Here is a 15,172-nt window from a genome sequence, read left to right on the forward strand (position 1 = left end):
GCAAAAGATAGATTTACATTTACATTTAAGAATACCTCCATGAACGAAACAATAAAAAAATCCATTCGAAAAAACTGGTTTATGCACCAACAAGACAGCGATTTATCTCAGATAACTGCTCAACTACCAATAATAACGCATTGTAAAAACACCACCATTCAAGATTTTTATAACAGAGTAAAAAAACAACAAAAAAAAACATAAATCCAATTGGTTAACTGATACCCGCCCAGTAGGAAATTTTTCATGCGGTACGTGCAAGCAATGTAAGTTTAACAGCAAAAAGAATAATTTCTCGTTAGGAGGTTATCATATCCAAGTTCGACAAATGATCACCTGCAAAACAACAAATGTGGTTTATTGTCTTATTTGTTCCTGCGGGCACTATTATGTGGGGAAAACAATCCGTCCCCTGTACCATAGAATCGGGGAACATTTCAGGTCCCTGATCACAGGGACAGGAGCCCCTAGATTGATTTCCCACATGAAGGAGTTTCATAACAATGATCCAGAAGCTTTACGCTTTGCAGGTATAGAACACGTTATGTCAGCAGCCAGGGGGTTAAATAAACATCAGCAATTGCTGAAATGTGAAGCTAAGTGGATCATCCGGACGGATGCCACTGGCCCCCTAGGAATGAATGAAAATCAAGAATATAGCGCTTTGATATAATATTGTATACCTTTATATCTCATATGTTAAGTAGATGCTTTTAATATGCACTTTTTTATGTGTTGTTGTAATGTTTGTTACACAATCAAGTCAGCCTACCAATAGGATGTTACCTACCTGTAGTGTCATGGCTTGCTTGATCCCATAAAGCACACCTTTTCCTGTGACCTCATCATTCCCGATCTGGAGAAGCGCTTCGGCGCGCAACGGTCTGTCACCGAGAGGATACCCCCGCCTCTCTAAGTCACACTCCCCTGTCTGTACTACCTCTTCCCCCCCTGATGTACCTTTGATCGAACCGGTCAATAAAATCCATCTGCATTCAAGGTCTGGTGAGTGCTCCGCTTCATCTTTTTTACTGGAATTTACAAATCTGTTTAACTGGAGCCAGTTGATCTTTAAAAAAAAATTTAAAAAAAATACCCCTTTAACGCACAATAGACTTCTTTGGGATTCCGCACTCCCATTCATACTTCTGAATTTCCACATGCGGATTCCGCACAAGCCAGAAACCCCCCAAATGAATGCAGAAGCGGAATTTGTGCGGATGTGGTGAAATTCTGCCGTGTGAATTGACCCTAACAAAACTTGTAGTAGACTTCTCGCAGCAGGTAAAGTCTAGAATCGTGTATTTTTTTTATTTATATACTCCAGAAATAAAATTATAAAAAGCCATAAAAAAAATAAATGAGTGTTCTAGGGGGGTCAGAAGGACAATTTTAAAACATACTCATTTTCGTACAAAAAGTTAAAAAAATTTAGGTAGAAAAATAAAACATAATCTATCTAAAAAATTGGGCCTCCTTTTAAATCATTTGGACCTACAGAATTTAGATAATAGGTAATTTTAACGAAAAGTGCACTGCGTAGAAACATAGAAATTTGCAAAATGGTGGGGGGGTGTTTCAATTTTGCCCCTTAAATATTAATTTTTTTTTTGTTTCACTGAAGATTTTGTGGTAAAATGAGTGATGTCAATACAACATACAATGGGTGGCACAATTAAAATAAAAAAAGTCCTCATATGGGTCTGTAGGTGGAAAATTAAAAGCGTGAAAAATAAGAAGGTGGGGAGGAAAAAACGAAAGTGCAAAAATAAAAAGATGTCCTTGAAGAGGTACTCCGCTGCTCAGGGTTTAGAACAAACTATTCCGATTGCTGGAGCCGGGAGCTGGTGATGTCATAGCCCCGCCCCCTCATGGCGCGTGACGCCCCCTCCCATAGACTTGCATTGAGGGGGTGGACAGTGACATGAGGGGGCGGGGCTATAACGTCACGAGCTACCGGCGCCGGCTCCAGCGTTCGGAAGTTTGTTCCAAACGCTGAGCAGCGGAGTACCCCTTTATGGGGTTAACATAAACACTTGATTTAAAGGGGTACTCCCGTGGAAAATTTTTATTTATTTTTTTTAATCAACTGGTGCAAGAAAGTTAAACAGATTTGTAAATGACTTCTATTAAAAAATCTTAATCCTTTCAGTACTTCTGAAGTTAAGGTTGTTCTTTTCTGTCTAAGTGCTCTCTGATGACACCTGTCTCGGGAAATGCCCAGTTTAGAAGAGGTTTGCTAAACTGGGCGTTTCCAGAGACAGGTGTCATCAGAGAGCACTTAGACAGAAAATAACAACTTTAACTTCAGAAGCTCATAAGTACTGAAAGGATTAAGATTTTTAAATAGAAGTAATTTACAAATCTGTTTAACTTTCTGGAGCCAGTTGATATATATATAAAAAAAAAGGTTTTTCCTGGAATAACCCTTTAAGACATTTTCTGATTACACATTTCCTTTTAGCCTCCTAAAACAAATGTTTGGCCCCAATCCCTTGAGCAGCGGCAGAACGATAGACCTGTTCCATGAGAGGGTGTACACCTACGTATAGGACTTTCCGGATCCTGTCTGACCATAGGCGAACAAGCAGGTGTTGTATCCCAGCAGTGACCACTCCAGCAGAGGGGCCGCCAGCTTCTCATACACTTTTTCTTGATTGGCGTAATTGGGATCGGATTTTGCAAAAGATGAAAAAGAAAAGTCATAGAGAAAGCTGTGGTTTTGCTTGAAATCTGGATGTTGGACGACGGTCTCCTGTCCGGTCATAAAGACAACCCGGGTGGCGTCCTCATTCATTTCCCTAGAAGAGTAAAGCCACATTTTGGTTAAATTAAAGGGGTACTCCACTGGAAAACATTTTCTTTTAAATCAACTGGTCCCAGAAAGTTAAACAGATTTGTAAATTACTTCAATTAAAAAAAAAAAAAAAAAACTTAATCCTTCCAGTACTTATCAGTTGCTGTATGATCCACAGGAAGTTCTTTTCTTTTTGAATTTCCTTTCTGTCTGACCACAGTGCTCTCTGCTGACAACTCTGTCCATTTTAAGAACTGTCCATAGTAGGAGCAAATCTTCATAGAAAACCTCTCCTGCTCTGGACAGTTCCTAAAATGGACAGAGATGTCAGCAGAGAGCACTGTGGTCAGGCAGAAAGGAAATTCAAAAAGAAAAGAACTTCCTGTGGATCATAACAGCAGCTGATAAGTACCTGAAGGATTAAGGTTTTTTAATAGAAGTAATTTACAAATCTGTTTAACTTTCTGCCACCAGTTGACTTAAAAAATGTTTTCCAGTGGAGTATCTCATTAAAAGTGTAAACAAGAAATATATGTGCATGTCATCTAACGTGTAAATGGAAACAAAGCATTTTATGTAACAGACAACTGTGATGGGAAAGGTATTCTAGGTGAATACCTCAGGCGAAAATAGGCCCTATTAGTAAGGTCAGGAAGTATTGTCAGAGACCCTGTGGTTGGCGTTATTTGTACCAATTATTCATCATTTGTACCAATTATTCAAGTGTGGTATTACGCTGGTTAATGGAGTATGCACCTATTGGGGGTCTCTCACACCCTCACTGTTCATATATTTTACACCACCCTAAGGTGGATGACATTGGCTTCAAAGTCCTCTGTGTGGTACCTTCCACAGTAATTCTATTTATGAACACTTTTTTGTGCTCCTAAGGGTATGTTCACACGAGGAATTTTGCGAGTGAAATTCTGCACAGTGAACATTAGCATCTGTGTGAATGGGTTTTCCGCGAGACCCGTTCACACTGCGGAATTTCGGCGGCGGACAATTCCGCCGCTTAAATTGTTACGTGCAAAGAAAGAACATGTTCATTCTTTGCGCGGAAGTCCGCGAGCACTGCATAGCTGTCAATGGTGACGGTGCAGTGCCGTGCGGTCCTGCTGCCGCCGCCGGCCGCCAGGCTGAATCTCCGCTTGCTGAATTCCGCGAGCGGAGATTCAGCTACAAATTTGTAGTCTCAACATACCCTAAATGCAGTGCATATTGCTCCAAGGGGGTCTCTCTTACCCTCCTTTTTAATGTATAGCACCAGACAGCACTATGGGGGGTCTTAGACCCTGCTCACCAATGTGTATCTTTATAAAGGGGAGGCAAAAATTATTCACAACCTCCTCATTAGTATCTTATCAATCTGGCATAATAATGCTGTACTCCACTACTATTTAGTGCTATAGGGGGGTCTCTCACACCCGTCTTACACGACCTCCTTACTTCCATGCGCGTCTATGAGGGGGGTCTCATACACCTTCCTCAATAGTGTAATGATATTGATTTGGCACAGTAGTACAGTTCTGGAGACCCTAACAGTGGTCTCTGACCCTTCCTGGGCCTGTATGGTGCACCAGCATTTTATGCCATCATGTGGTTTTATTATCTCTTATAACTCCTCTCCCTATTGATTAGCCGCCATGAAGGATTCCCTGTCTAAAACAATTACCAGCCTCCCCGACATTTTGCCAGCATACTGGCTTTTTCCAGGGCTATGAGGCTAAAATCAGACATGCATTTCCTGTGGTGCAGTCGAACTATAAGAGGACCTGGCAGCAAGTGTTCAATTCTCCTGCAGCGCCACAACAGGAGACATGAAGTATTACACAAGAACATGCCTGGCTCCCCACAGAGACTCTATTGCCCCTTTCTGATCTCTCTAACTCAGTATTTCCTAAACATGGGGGAAGATTTATCAAAACCTGTCCAAAGGAGAAGTTGCCGAGTTGCCCATAGCAACCAATCAGATCGCTACTTTTATTTATTAGAAACCTTTTGAAGTGAAAGAAGCCATCTGAGGAGTTGCCCATAGCAACCAAGCAACTGCTCCTCTGGACAGGTTTTGATGAATCTCCCCCATAGTGCCTTGAGCTTTTACAAAACTACAACTCTCAGCATGCCCGGACAGCCTTTGGTTGTCCGGGCATGCTGAGAGTTATAGTTTTCCAACCCCCGTCTCTGTGCAAAACTCCTGCCTTGCGCACACAAAAAAATTGTGCAAAAGCAAAAAATTTGGCACAATTCTGCCTGCACTGGCGCACTTTTTATAAATTTTTTTTTTCTGATATATAGGCCCTCTTTTACTATTGCAAACTCAACATGTTTTGTCGGGTTGTGCGCCAGATTCTGTCGCATTGTGCCAAAAATTCTGCCTGCGCCAGATTTTGTGCCAGAATTGAAAAAAATAACCAACTAACACTCCATTTTGCGAAGAAAACCAGAAAAAGGGGCATGGCTGTCGGTGAAAAGGGGCGTGGTCTCCAAAAAGGGGCATGTTCCCAACATTTTCACAAAAACCCAACATATTTACTAAGGTTTCCACATAAAATGTGGTGGATTTCAGCCGAGGAAAACCCTACAGATCAGAACATGTGTAAAAAAAAGCAAAATGTAGGGAAAGTGGAAAATGTAGGGAAAACTTAGTAAATACTGAGGAAAATAAATTGTAGGGAATTAAAACCCACAAAGAAAACTACACAACACTCTTAGTAAATCAGGGCCATAATGCAACAAAAAATCAGCAATTCTGGCATTTGATCACCGTACAGGACCATAAACACTATGGGGGGAGATTTATCAGAATCGGTCCAGAGGAAAAGTTGCCGAGTTGCCCATAGCAACCAATCAGATCACTTCTTTCATTTTTCAGAGGCCTTTTCAAAAAACGAAAGAAGCGATCTGATTGGTTGCTATGGGCAACTCAGCCACTTTTCCTCTGGACCGATTCTGATAAATCTCCCCCATACGTTTTAATAGTTTGGACATTTCTGCACAAGGCTTTTTTTTTTTTTTAATTGGAAAGGGGGGGGGGGGGGGAAGTGATCACAATTTTTATTAGGGATGGGCTTTTTTATATAAAAAAAATAAATAACGCAAATTTGCGTAAATTTACATTCTGGTGCGTACCAGGAGGTACATTTATGACCATTGTTCTTATACGGGTCCTCCGCTGCTCAGCGTTCGGAACAAACTGTTCCGAACGCTGGATCCAGCGCCGGGAGCTCGTGACGTCATAGCCCAGCCCCCACATGATGTCACACCCCGCCCCTTCATTGCAAGTCTATGGCGGGGTGTGACATCGTGGGGGCGGGGCTATGACTTCACAAGCTCCCGGCGCTGGCTCCAGCGTTCGGAATAGTTTGTTCCAAACACTGAGCCCTAAGGGGTTTAAAAAAAAAATAATGAATACATCTGTATCCATATTCTAGATGCTCTGCACTGCAGACTGATACATTGTAGAAAAGATTTGGAAACATATATTTATTACAATTGTATCCATTTCGTTGTCGATGACAGGAACGGGAAGGTTTTGCACCCTCTGAATAAAAACAAGAGCGTCCTCATTCACTGACAGCAAACAAGTATCTTGGTGAGGGATTAAAATGCAAAAGTATATTAAGTCATGTGACAACATATTTTGGGGCTTCCTCAAATGGCCTATGAAATTAATGACGCAAGTAATGTAATGGTTAGAAGAGACTACGCCTCACCCTTCGGCTCGCCACCACTTCCTGCCGGAATGAGTTCAATGATGTCCAAATCGTGGACCAACAGCTGGAGGTCCATAGTTTGGAGACCACTGCCCCATGTATGAGGACATTAAGCTTTTGGAGAGGGAAATCAGAGTGCAGTGGCACTGGAGTGGAGGTGAGCTAAGGGGTGAAAATACATTTTTTGGTTGTAGCCCCATGGCCTGCCCATAATGCCAGGCTGAGCTGAAGCATATATCTCCTCCTTCCCCCATCTCCCCTGCATAATTGATGTACAGAAAAGAAAGGGGTGGGGGAGGGAGAAGGCTTGCATGCTGCAGCTAAGCCTGGCATTTGTGACACTTGGGTTTAGAAGAAAAACATAATTTTATAACTTTGCAAACAGCCATCATCCAAGAGGCAGGTATCATTTGTTTTATCTCCCTATCAGGTGTAGGCAGCGTTGAGCATTTCTATTTTTATCCCAGTGTTTTCAACCCTGAGTGCCTCCAGCTGTTGCAAAACTACAACTCCCAGCATGCTGGGAGTTGTAGTTTTGCAACAGCTGGAGGCACCCTGGTTGGAAAACACTGCCTTATCCTGTGAATATGGGATAAGTTATTTTTCACAGGACAACCCCTTTAATTTCATTAAAAGAAGACAACACTGCCATAGAAGATGGGTGTCCTACTAACCTGGCACTAAATGGTCGGACTCTCACGGCTACAGTCACCGCACAGTTTTCGACCTTGTGGCTATTGTCCATGTTGGAGGCATGATGGCTACCGGTCTCATCCTTTTCACTCAAAGCTTGAGATGGAAAACTCAAATCCAGAGTCTTCTCGATCTGACCAATCATAGAAGTGACCTTTTTGTGGGCGGCAGGTAGGGTTCCTACCGGGCGTTTCGGGGTTACCGTGGGGCTTTTTACTTCCCGAGTTGACAATGACCTCATCAGACCCAAAGTCCCACTTTTGGGCGTTTTTTGGTTTTCCAGACTTTTTACACCTGGTGTCTTTGCGACATCTTGGCCCAAACTACGTACGTTTTTATCCGGATCATTTTCCTTCGCGTTCTTCAAGCTTTGAAACTTTCCGTAATCTGACGATCCGTTGGCGAGAGGATTTCCAGCTTTATGTCCCATGAATAGAAGTTTGGGATGAAGCGGTTTTCCATTGGTATTGGTCGGTTTAGTCCTCGATTCACTCTGGTTGGTTGTGACCGGTTCTGCGGACTTGACATTCTTCTCGGCCTCGTCCTTCTCGATGGATCCAGTTCTTGGCCGTCTCTGTAAAGTCAGACGCTTCTCCGGTTCCTCCCGCTGAGCGACATCTTTGTCCTGACCCGACTGCTCCACTTGGGGAGAACTCTTCACAATGGTCTCCCTCCTCTGGAGCTTTAGGTTTGCTGCAGGAGATCGCACGTTTTTGCATGCAGAAATGACGTAGGTTCTGTTTATTTCTTTGATAGGAGCGAGATGGGGAGCTTTATGGGACATCTCCGTAAAGTTTAAAGGTCACTTAGGACCAAAAAAAATATATAAAAAAAAAAAAAAAAGTTTAAATGCAACTTTTAATGCTAAAATAAAATCACGGCTTCAAGAAGGTAAAAGGGTCTTCAAACTGGAAACGAAACACCAACGCAATTTTCCAATGCATAAAGGACGCCATTACTCTGAAAGAAAAAAAAAATGATTTAATATTAAAGGGGTACCTCGGTGGAAAACTTTTATTTATTTTTTTATTTTTTAATCAACTGGTGCCAGAAAGTTAAACAGATTTGTAAATTACTTCTATTAAAAAATCTTTACCCTTCCAGTACTTATTAGCAGCTGTATGCTACAGAGGAAATTCATTTACTTTTGAATTTCTTTTCTGTCTGACTACAGTGCTCTCTGCTGACACCTGATGCCCGTATCAGGAACTGTCCAGAGCAGAAGAAAATCCCCATAGCAAAACTCTCCTGCTCTGGACAGTTCCTGACATAAACAGAGGTGTCATCAGAGTGCACTGTGGACAAGACAGAAAGGAAATTTAGAAAGAAAAGAACTTCCACTGCAGCATACAGCTGCTAATAAGTACTGAAAGGATTGAGATTTTTTAAATAGAAGTAATTTACAAATCTATTTAACTTTCTGGCACCAGTTCATTTAAAAAAAAAAAAAAAAGTTTTCCACTGGAGTACCCCTTTAATATATATATTAGGAATCTATGCTTCATTGTTTATTGTGGAAATACAGTGGCCCCCAAACAGTGGCCAAATACATCCGCAATTGAACCACTCACTCAGGTCCCCCAGGGGGAGCATACATGAGTATCCCTATCGATAAGGTGTAGCAAAGGTCCCAGATGTCACATCACTATGTCCCCTTACGGTCCCTTGCTACTACAGAGAACAGAAGGAAATGTAATCATGTGACATCTGGGAGCTTTGCAGACCTTATTAATAGGGACACAGCGATACTACCCCTGGGGGACCTGAGTGAGTGATCCAATTGCGGACGTATTTGGACACGTCCCACACAGCATCTGTGGTAGCTCTATAACTGCAAGAATATTTGTTCTGTACTTTTACACCTTTTTGTTTGAATCCCCTGAGGAAACCCATATATCGCCAGGAGGGCGAAACACGCCGGGATAATACACTTTTATTTTTTTTACAGAACTTTGTTGGGGAAGACATCTGTCTTGACATACACGGGACAGTATTAGCTACTTGTGCCACCTACATATAGGTGGTTCGAATAGATAACACCTTAATGTTCGTGCAATTTGCATGTTATCTGTTATCAAGTGCAGCGATTTGTTTGGTTTTTGTATCATCACGGATCTGGTTTTTAACTTGAAACCGTATACGGGAACTGTATACGGGGACTGTATAGCAAAGGGGTGAATGCACCCTTACAGTTTTATCCTCAGGCTGGGGAGGTTGTTGGTAACGGGACATCCCTAAAATCTACTATATTTTTTGTTGACACAATGTAACATAGTTTAAGATAGTTGAAATTTCTCTAGCTGTTCGGAAGTTAATGGGAGCATGCATATACACATACGTTGACTATATATATATATATATATATATATATATACACACATGAAAAAAGGATTTGTCTGCAGCACACCAGAGTATCCATGGATACGCTGGTGTGCTGCAGTCAAATCCTTTTTCATCTATCTACTGTGTTGGACCCAGGACCGGGGCCCCTGCAACTGCCTGCACCCACTAACTCTTGTGCCACCTGGTGTGCTCTTGTTCTCTCTCGTTCTCTCACTCTCTCTCGCGCGCGCGCAGCGTTCGCTCGCTCGCTTGCTCACACACTCACTCACACACACACACACTCACTCACTCTCTCTCTCGTTCTCTCTCTCTCTCTCTCGTTCTCTCTCTCTCTGTCTCTCTCTCTCTCGTTCTCTCTCTCTCTCGTTCTCTCTCTCTCTCTCGTTCTCTCTCTCTCTCTCTCGTTCTCTTCTCTCTCTCTCTCTCGTTCTCTCTCTCTCTCTCTCGTTCTCTCTCTCTCTCTCTCGTTCTCTCTCTCTCTCTCTCGTTCTCTCTCTCTCTCTCTCTCGTTCTCTCTCTCTCTCGTTCTCTCTCTCTCTCGTTCTCTCTCTCTCTCGTTCTCTCTCTCGTTCTCTCTCTCTCTCGTTCTCTCTCTCGTTCTCTCTCTCTCTCTCTCTCGTTCTCTCTCTCTCTCTCCCTCGTTCTCTCTCTCTCTCTCCCTCGTTCTCTCTCTCTCTCTCCCTCGTTCTCTCTCTCTCTCTCCCTCGTTCTCTCTCTCTCTCTCCCTCGTTCTCTCTCTCTCTCTCCCTCGTTCTCTCTCTCTCTCTCCCTCGTTCTCTCTCTCTCTCTCCCTCGTTCTCTCTCTCTCTCTCCGTCGTTCTCTCTCTCTATCGTTCTCTCTCTCTCTCTCTATCGTTCTCTCTCTCTCTATCGTTTCTCTCTCTCTCTCGTTCTCTCTATCGTTCTCTCTCGTTCTCTCTCTCTCTCTCTATCGTTCTCTCTCTCTCTCTCTATCGTTCTCTCTCTCTCTCTCTATCGTTTCTCTCTCTCTCTCGTTCTCTCTATCGTTCTCTCTCGTTCTCTCTCTCTCTCTATCGTTCTCTCTCTCTCTCTATCGTTCTCTCTCTCTCTATCGTTCTCTCTCTCTCTATCGTTCTCTCTCTCTATCGTTCTCTCTCTCTATCGTTCTCTCTCTCTCTCTATCGTTCTCTCTCTCTCTATCGTTCTCTCTATCGTTTCTCTCTCTCTCTCGTTCTCTCTATCGTTCTCTCTCTCTATCGTTCTCTCTCTCTATCGTTCTCTCTCTCTCTCTCTATCGTTCTCTCTCTCTCTCTCTCTATCGTTCTCTCTCTCTATCGTTCTCTCTCTCTCTCTCTATCGTTCTCTCTCTCTCTCTCTATCGTTCTCTCTCTCTCTCTCTATCGTTCTCTCTCTCTCTCTCTATCGTTCTCTCTCTCTATCGTTCTCTCTCTCTCTCTCTATCGTTCTCTCTCTCTCTATCGTTCTCTCTCTCTCTATCGTTCTCTCTCTCTCTCTCTATCGTTCTCTCTCTCTCTATCGTTCTCTCTCTCTCTCTCTATCGTTCTCTCTCTCTCTCTCTATCGTTCTCTCTCTCTCTCTCTATCGTTCTCTCTCTCTCTCTCTCTATCGTTCTCTCTCTCTCTCTCTCTATCGTTCTCTCTCTCTCTCTCTATCGTTCTCTCTCTCTCTCTCTATCGTTCTCTCTCTCTCTCTCTATCGTTCTCTCTCTCTCTATCGTTCTCTCTCTCTCTCTATCGTTCTCTCTCTCTCTCTATCGTTCTCTCTCTCTCTCTATCGTTCTCTCTCTCTCTCTATCGTTCTCTCTCTCTCTCTATCTCTCTCTCTCTCTATCGTTCTCTCTCTCTCTATCGTTCTCTCTCTCTATCGTTCTCTCTCTCTCTCTATCGTTCTCTCTCTCTCTCTATCGTTCTCTCTCTCTCTCTATCGTTCTCTCTCTCTCTCTATCGTTCTCTCTCTCTCTCTATCTCTCTCTCTCTCTATCGTTCTCTCTCTCTCTCTCTCTATCGTTCTCTCTCTCTCTCTATCGTTCTCTCTCTCTCTCTCTATCGTTCTCTCTCTCTATCGTTCTCTCTCTCTCTATCGTTCTCTCTCTCTCTCTCTCTATCGTTCTCTCTCTCTCTCTCTCTCTATCGTTCTCTCTCTCTCTCTCTCTATCGTTCTCTCTCTCTCTCTCTCTATCGTTCTCTCTCTCTATCGTTCTCTCTCTCTATCGTTCTCTCTCTCTCTATCGTTCTCTCTCTCTCTCTCTCTCTATCGTTCTCTCTCTCTCTCTATCGTTCTCTCTCTCTCTCTCTCTATCGTTCTCTCTCTCTCTCTCTCTATCGTTCTCTCTCTCTCTCTCTATCGTTCTCTCTCTCTCTCTATCGATATATATATATATATATATATACACATATATACATACACATACGCATATATGATTTCCTAAGCTGAGCTCTGACTGTCCATCATGCTTAATCCGGCAGCAGAGGCGTGACAGCGTGGGGCACTTTAGGGGCTTGGTCCCGCCTCCCTGACTCTAGACCATTTGAATACAAGTTGTTTTTCAGTTGTTACGAAGCACAGAGAGGCCATACAAACAGTATTGTGCCGTGGTCTCTGAACTGTGGCCCTCCAGCTGTTGCAAAACTACAACTCCCAGCATGCCCGGACAGCCAACGGCTGTCCGGGCATGCTGGGAGTTGTAGTTTTGCAACAGCTGGATGGCCACTGGTATAATGGGTACTAATGACATACATATGACCCTATATTATCAGCTTACAGATTCCCCTTAGGGATTGTCCAGGAAGAATGTTAACCCCATTGAATCTGACAGAAGGGGGCGCCATAACAAGTCTGCCACTTCCACCCAGCTAAATGACATACATGGACCTACTTATCAGATTCATTGTTTATCGCTGGAGCGCTCTGTAGCATGAAGTAGCACAAATTGCATGTCATACATGGTCACACTAAGTGCTCCAGAGCTCAACTCCTTTAAAGGTGTAATATCCCTTTAAGAGAAACAAATACAAAGTGCAGCTTCTATGCGACTTCTCTCATGCATCATACAGGGGGGAGGGGGGCAGCCATATCAAATCAACCGGCTGAGAGACAGAAGCAGCGATAATGGTTACACTGAGTGTCTCTGATCGATCTGATCGGTGTCAGGAAGCGGCGACGACAGCATGGTGCCCGATCTGCGGGCGGACTGTACCACCGCGGCGGGGAGGGGGTGGGTTTACCTGTGTTTATCACCAGCCGCAGCATTCTCCGTCCCGCTTCCGTTCGCCAGCTGGCGATTCATTTCGAATTCCCCCTCGGCTCATTCTGATTGGTGGAATGGCTGTCACGTCTTTTTGGTGACGTCACACGTTTCAATAGGGAAGTACAGCGTACGGCGACCATTTTTGTTAAGGGCAGCCCTGTCTGTGTTTATAATTACGGTGTGGAGCCTGTTCAGACACAGCCCTGAGCAGCTTACAGCATGCCTGGGAGTTGTAGTTTTGCAACAGCTGGAGGCACACTGTTTGGGAAACAGCGCTCTATACTATCAAGTTTTTTTTTTTTTACATCCATCTAGTTCAGTGTTTCCCAAGCAGTGTGCCTCCAGCTGTTGCAAAACTACAACTCCCAGGCATGCTGTAAGCTGCTCGGGGCTGTGTCTGAACAGGCTCCACACCTTAACCCCTTAAGGACGCAGGGTTTTTCCGTTTTTGCATTTTCATTTTTTCCTCATCACCTTCTAAAAATCATAACCCTTTCAATTTTGCACATAAAATTCCATATTATGGCTTATTTTTTGCGCCACCAATTCTAGTTTGCAGTGACATCAGTCATTTTACAAAAAAGTCCACGGCGAAACGGAAAGAAAATTCATTGTGCGACAAAATTGAAGAAAAAATGTCATTTTGTAACTTTTGGGGGCTTCCGTTTCTACGCAGTGCATTTTTCGGTAAAAATGACACCTTATCATTATCCTGTAGGTCCATACGATTATAATGATCCCCTACTTATATAGGTTTGATTTTATCGTACTTCAGAAAAAATCATAACTACATGCAGGAAAATGTATATGTTAAGAATTCTCATATTCTAACCCCTATAACTTTTTTATTTTTCCACGTACGGGCGGTATGAGGGCTAATTTTTAGCGCTGTCTTCTGAAGTTTTTATCAGTACCATTTTTGTATTGATCGGACTTTTTGGTCGCTTTTTATTCATTTTTTCATGATATAAAAAGTGACCAAAAATACACTATTTTGGACTTTGGAATTTTTTTGTGCGCACGCCATTGACCGTGCAATTTAATTAACGATATATTTTTATAGTTCGGACATTTCCGCACGCGGTGATACCACATATGATTATTTTTATTTACACATTTTGTTTTTTTTTATGGGAAAAGGGGGGTGATTCAAACTTTTATTACGGAAGGGGTTAAATGACCTTTGTTAACTTTTTTTTTTTCACTTTTTTTTTGCAGTGTTATAGCTCCCATAGGGACCTATAACACTGCACACACTGATCTCCTATGCTGATCACTGCAAAGCCGGATCAGTGAGATAGGGTCTCGATTGCTCAAGCCTGTAGCTCAGGCTTGGAGCAATCAATCGACGATCGGACGCTGCGGAGAGAGGTAACCCCATTTTAAACACCGGGACCGGGCGTAGGGTGTACAGGTACGCCCTACGTCCTTAAGAGGTTAATTATAAACACAGGCAGGGCTGACCTTAACAGAAATGGTCGCCGTACGCTTTACTTCCCTATTGGAACGTGTGACGTCACCAGCAAATAAAATTGTACGGAATGGTGTATCTAGACGTCTCCATTGACTTCTATTCACAATTCGTATCTGACGTACGCACCAGTTTGGATTCGTTTACGTTTTTTTTCTAATACTTTTTTTTGGGATGTAATATTGTGGTTGACCACGTTTATTTATTTTTTTTGTCTCAATTAAAACGGATTTAAATCGTATGGAATAGTGTGACTGTTTTGATACATTTAATTGTACAATTTTATTTATTTATATATATCTATATTTATTGTTTTACACGTGCATAGAAGCATTGAAATAGTCATAGTAATAAAGACTGAAACATAAAAACAGATATGATTTTTGTAAAATTAAAGCAGACAAAAACGTGTAAAATTGTACTACCATGCGGCCAAGGAATAGGATTTTTAGACACATCAGACTTAAAGGAAAACGATCACCCATTCACCCACTCTAAACCCAATACACCAGGTTATAGTGCGAGTGTACAGGAGAGCGATGCGGGGTCCCTGACTCATATACGTACCTGTCCCTCTGAAGATCCTCTTCTGTCTTCGGTGAATTGTGCACTGGAGGCGGGCCCGCCGGCTGGATTTGAATATTCATGGGCGCTGGTCATGTGAATGCTTAGTTGGCACAGGCGCTGAAGTGACCATCGCCCATAAATATTCAAATCCAGCCATCGGGCCGCCTTCAGCACGCAATTCATCAAAGACAAAAGAGGATCTTCAGAGGGACGGGGCGCCGGACTGCAGGTACGTATATGAGTCAGGGACCCCGCATCGGTCTCCTGTTCACCCGCACTATAAGCCGATGTACATCGCGGCAGCTCTTGGCCTAGCTCATGGAGCGGGGAGCGGCCGTGATGTGTGCAAGTACACC

General features: G+C 43.1%; 1 protein-coding gene across 1 annotated transcript in view; it reads right to left on the bottom strand.

Moving 5' to 3' along the window:
* The window catches only part of KIF14 (kinesin family member 14), a 104,535-nt gene extending 91,710 nt beyond the window's left edge, over positions 1–12,825 (bottom strand). Inside the window, exons 1-3 of the mRNA XM_056523483.1 lie at positions 12,756–12,825; positions 7,188–8,166; positions 2,547–2,801 (exon numbers count right to left, since the gene is read on the bottom strand). Coding sequence (XP_056379458.1) covers positions 2,547–2,801; positions 7,188–7,990 — 1,058 coding nt within the window. The 5' untranslated portion in view covers positions 7,991–8,166; positions 12,756–12,825. The remainder of the gene's footprint in view (positions 1–2,546; positions 2,802–7,187; positions 8,167–12,755) is intronic.
* Between the last annotated feature and the right edge of the window lie 2,347 nt (positions 12,826–15,172).

The sequence above is a fragment of the Hyla sarda genome, chromosome 6 (assembly GCF_029499605.1).
Source record: "Hyla sarda isolate aHylSar1 chromosome 6, aHylSar1.hap1, whole genome shotgun sequence".
Taxonomy (NCBI): domain Eukaryota; kingdom Metazoa; phylum Chordata; class Amphibia; order Anura; family Hylidae; genus Hyla; species Hyla sarda.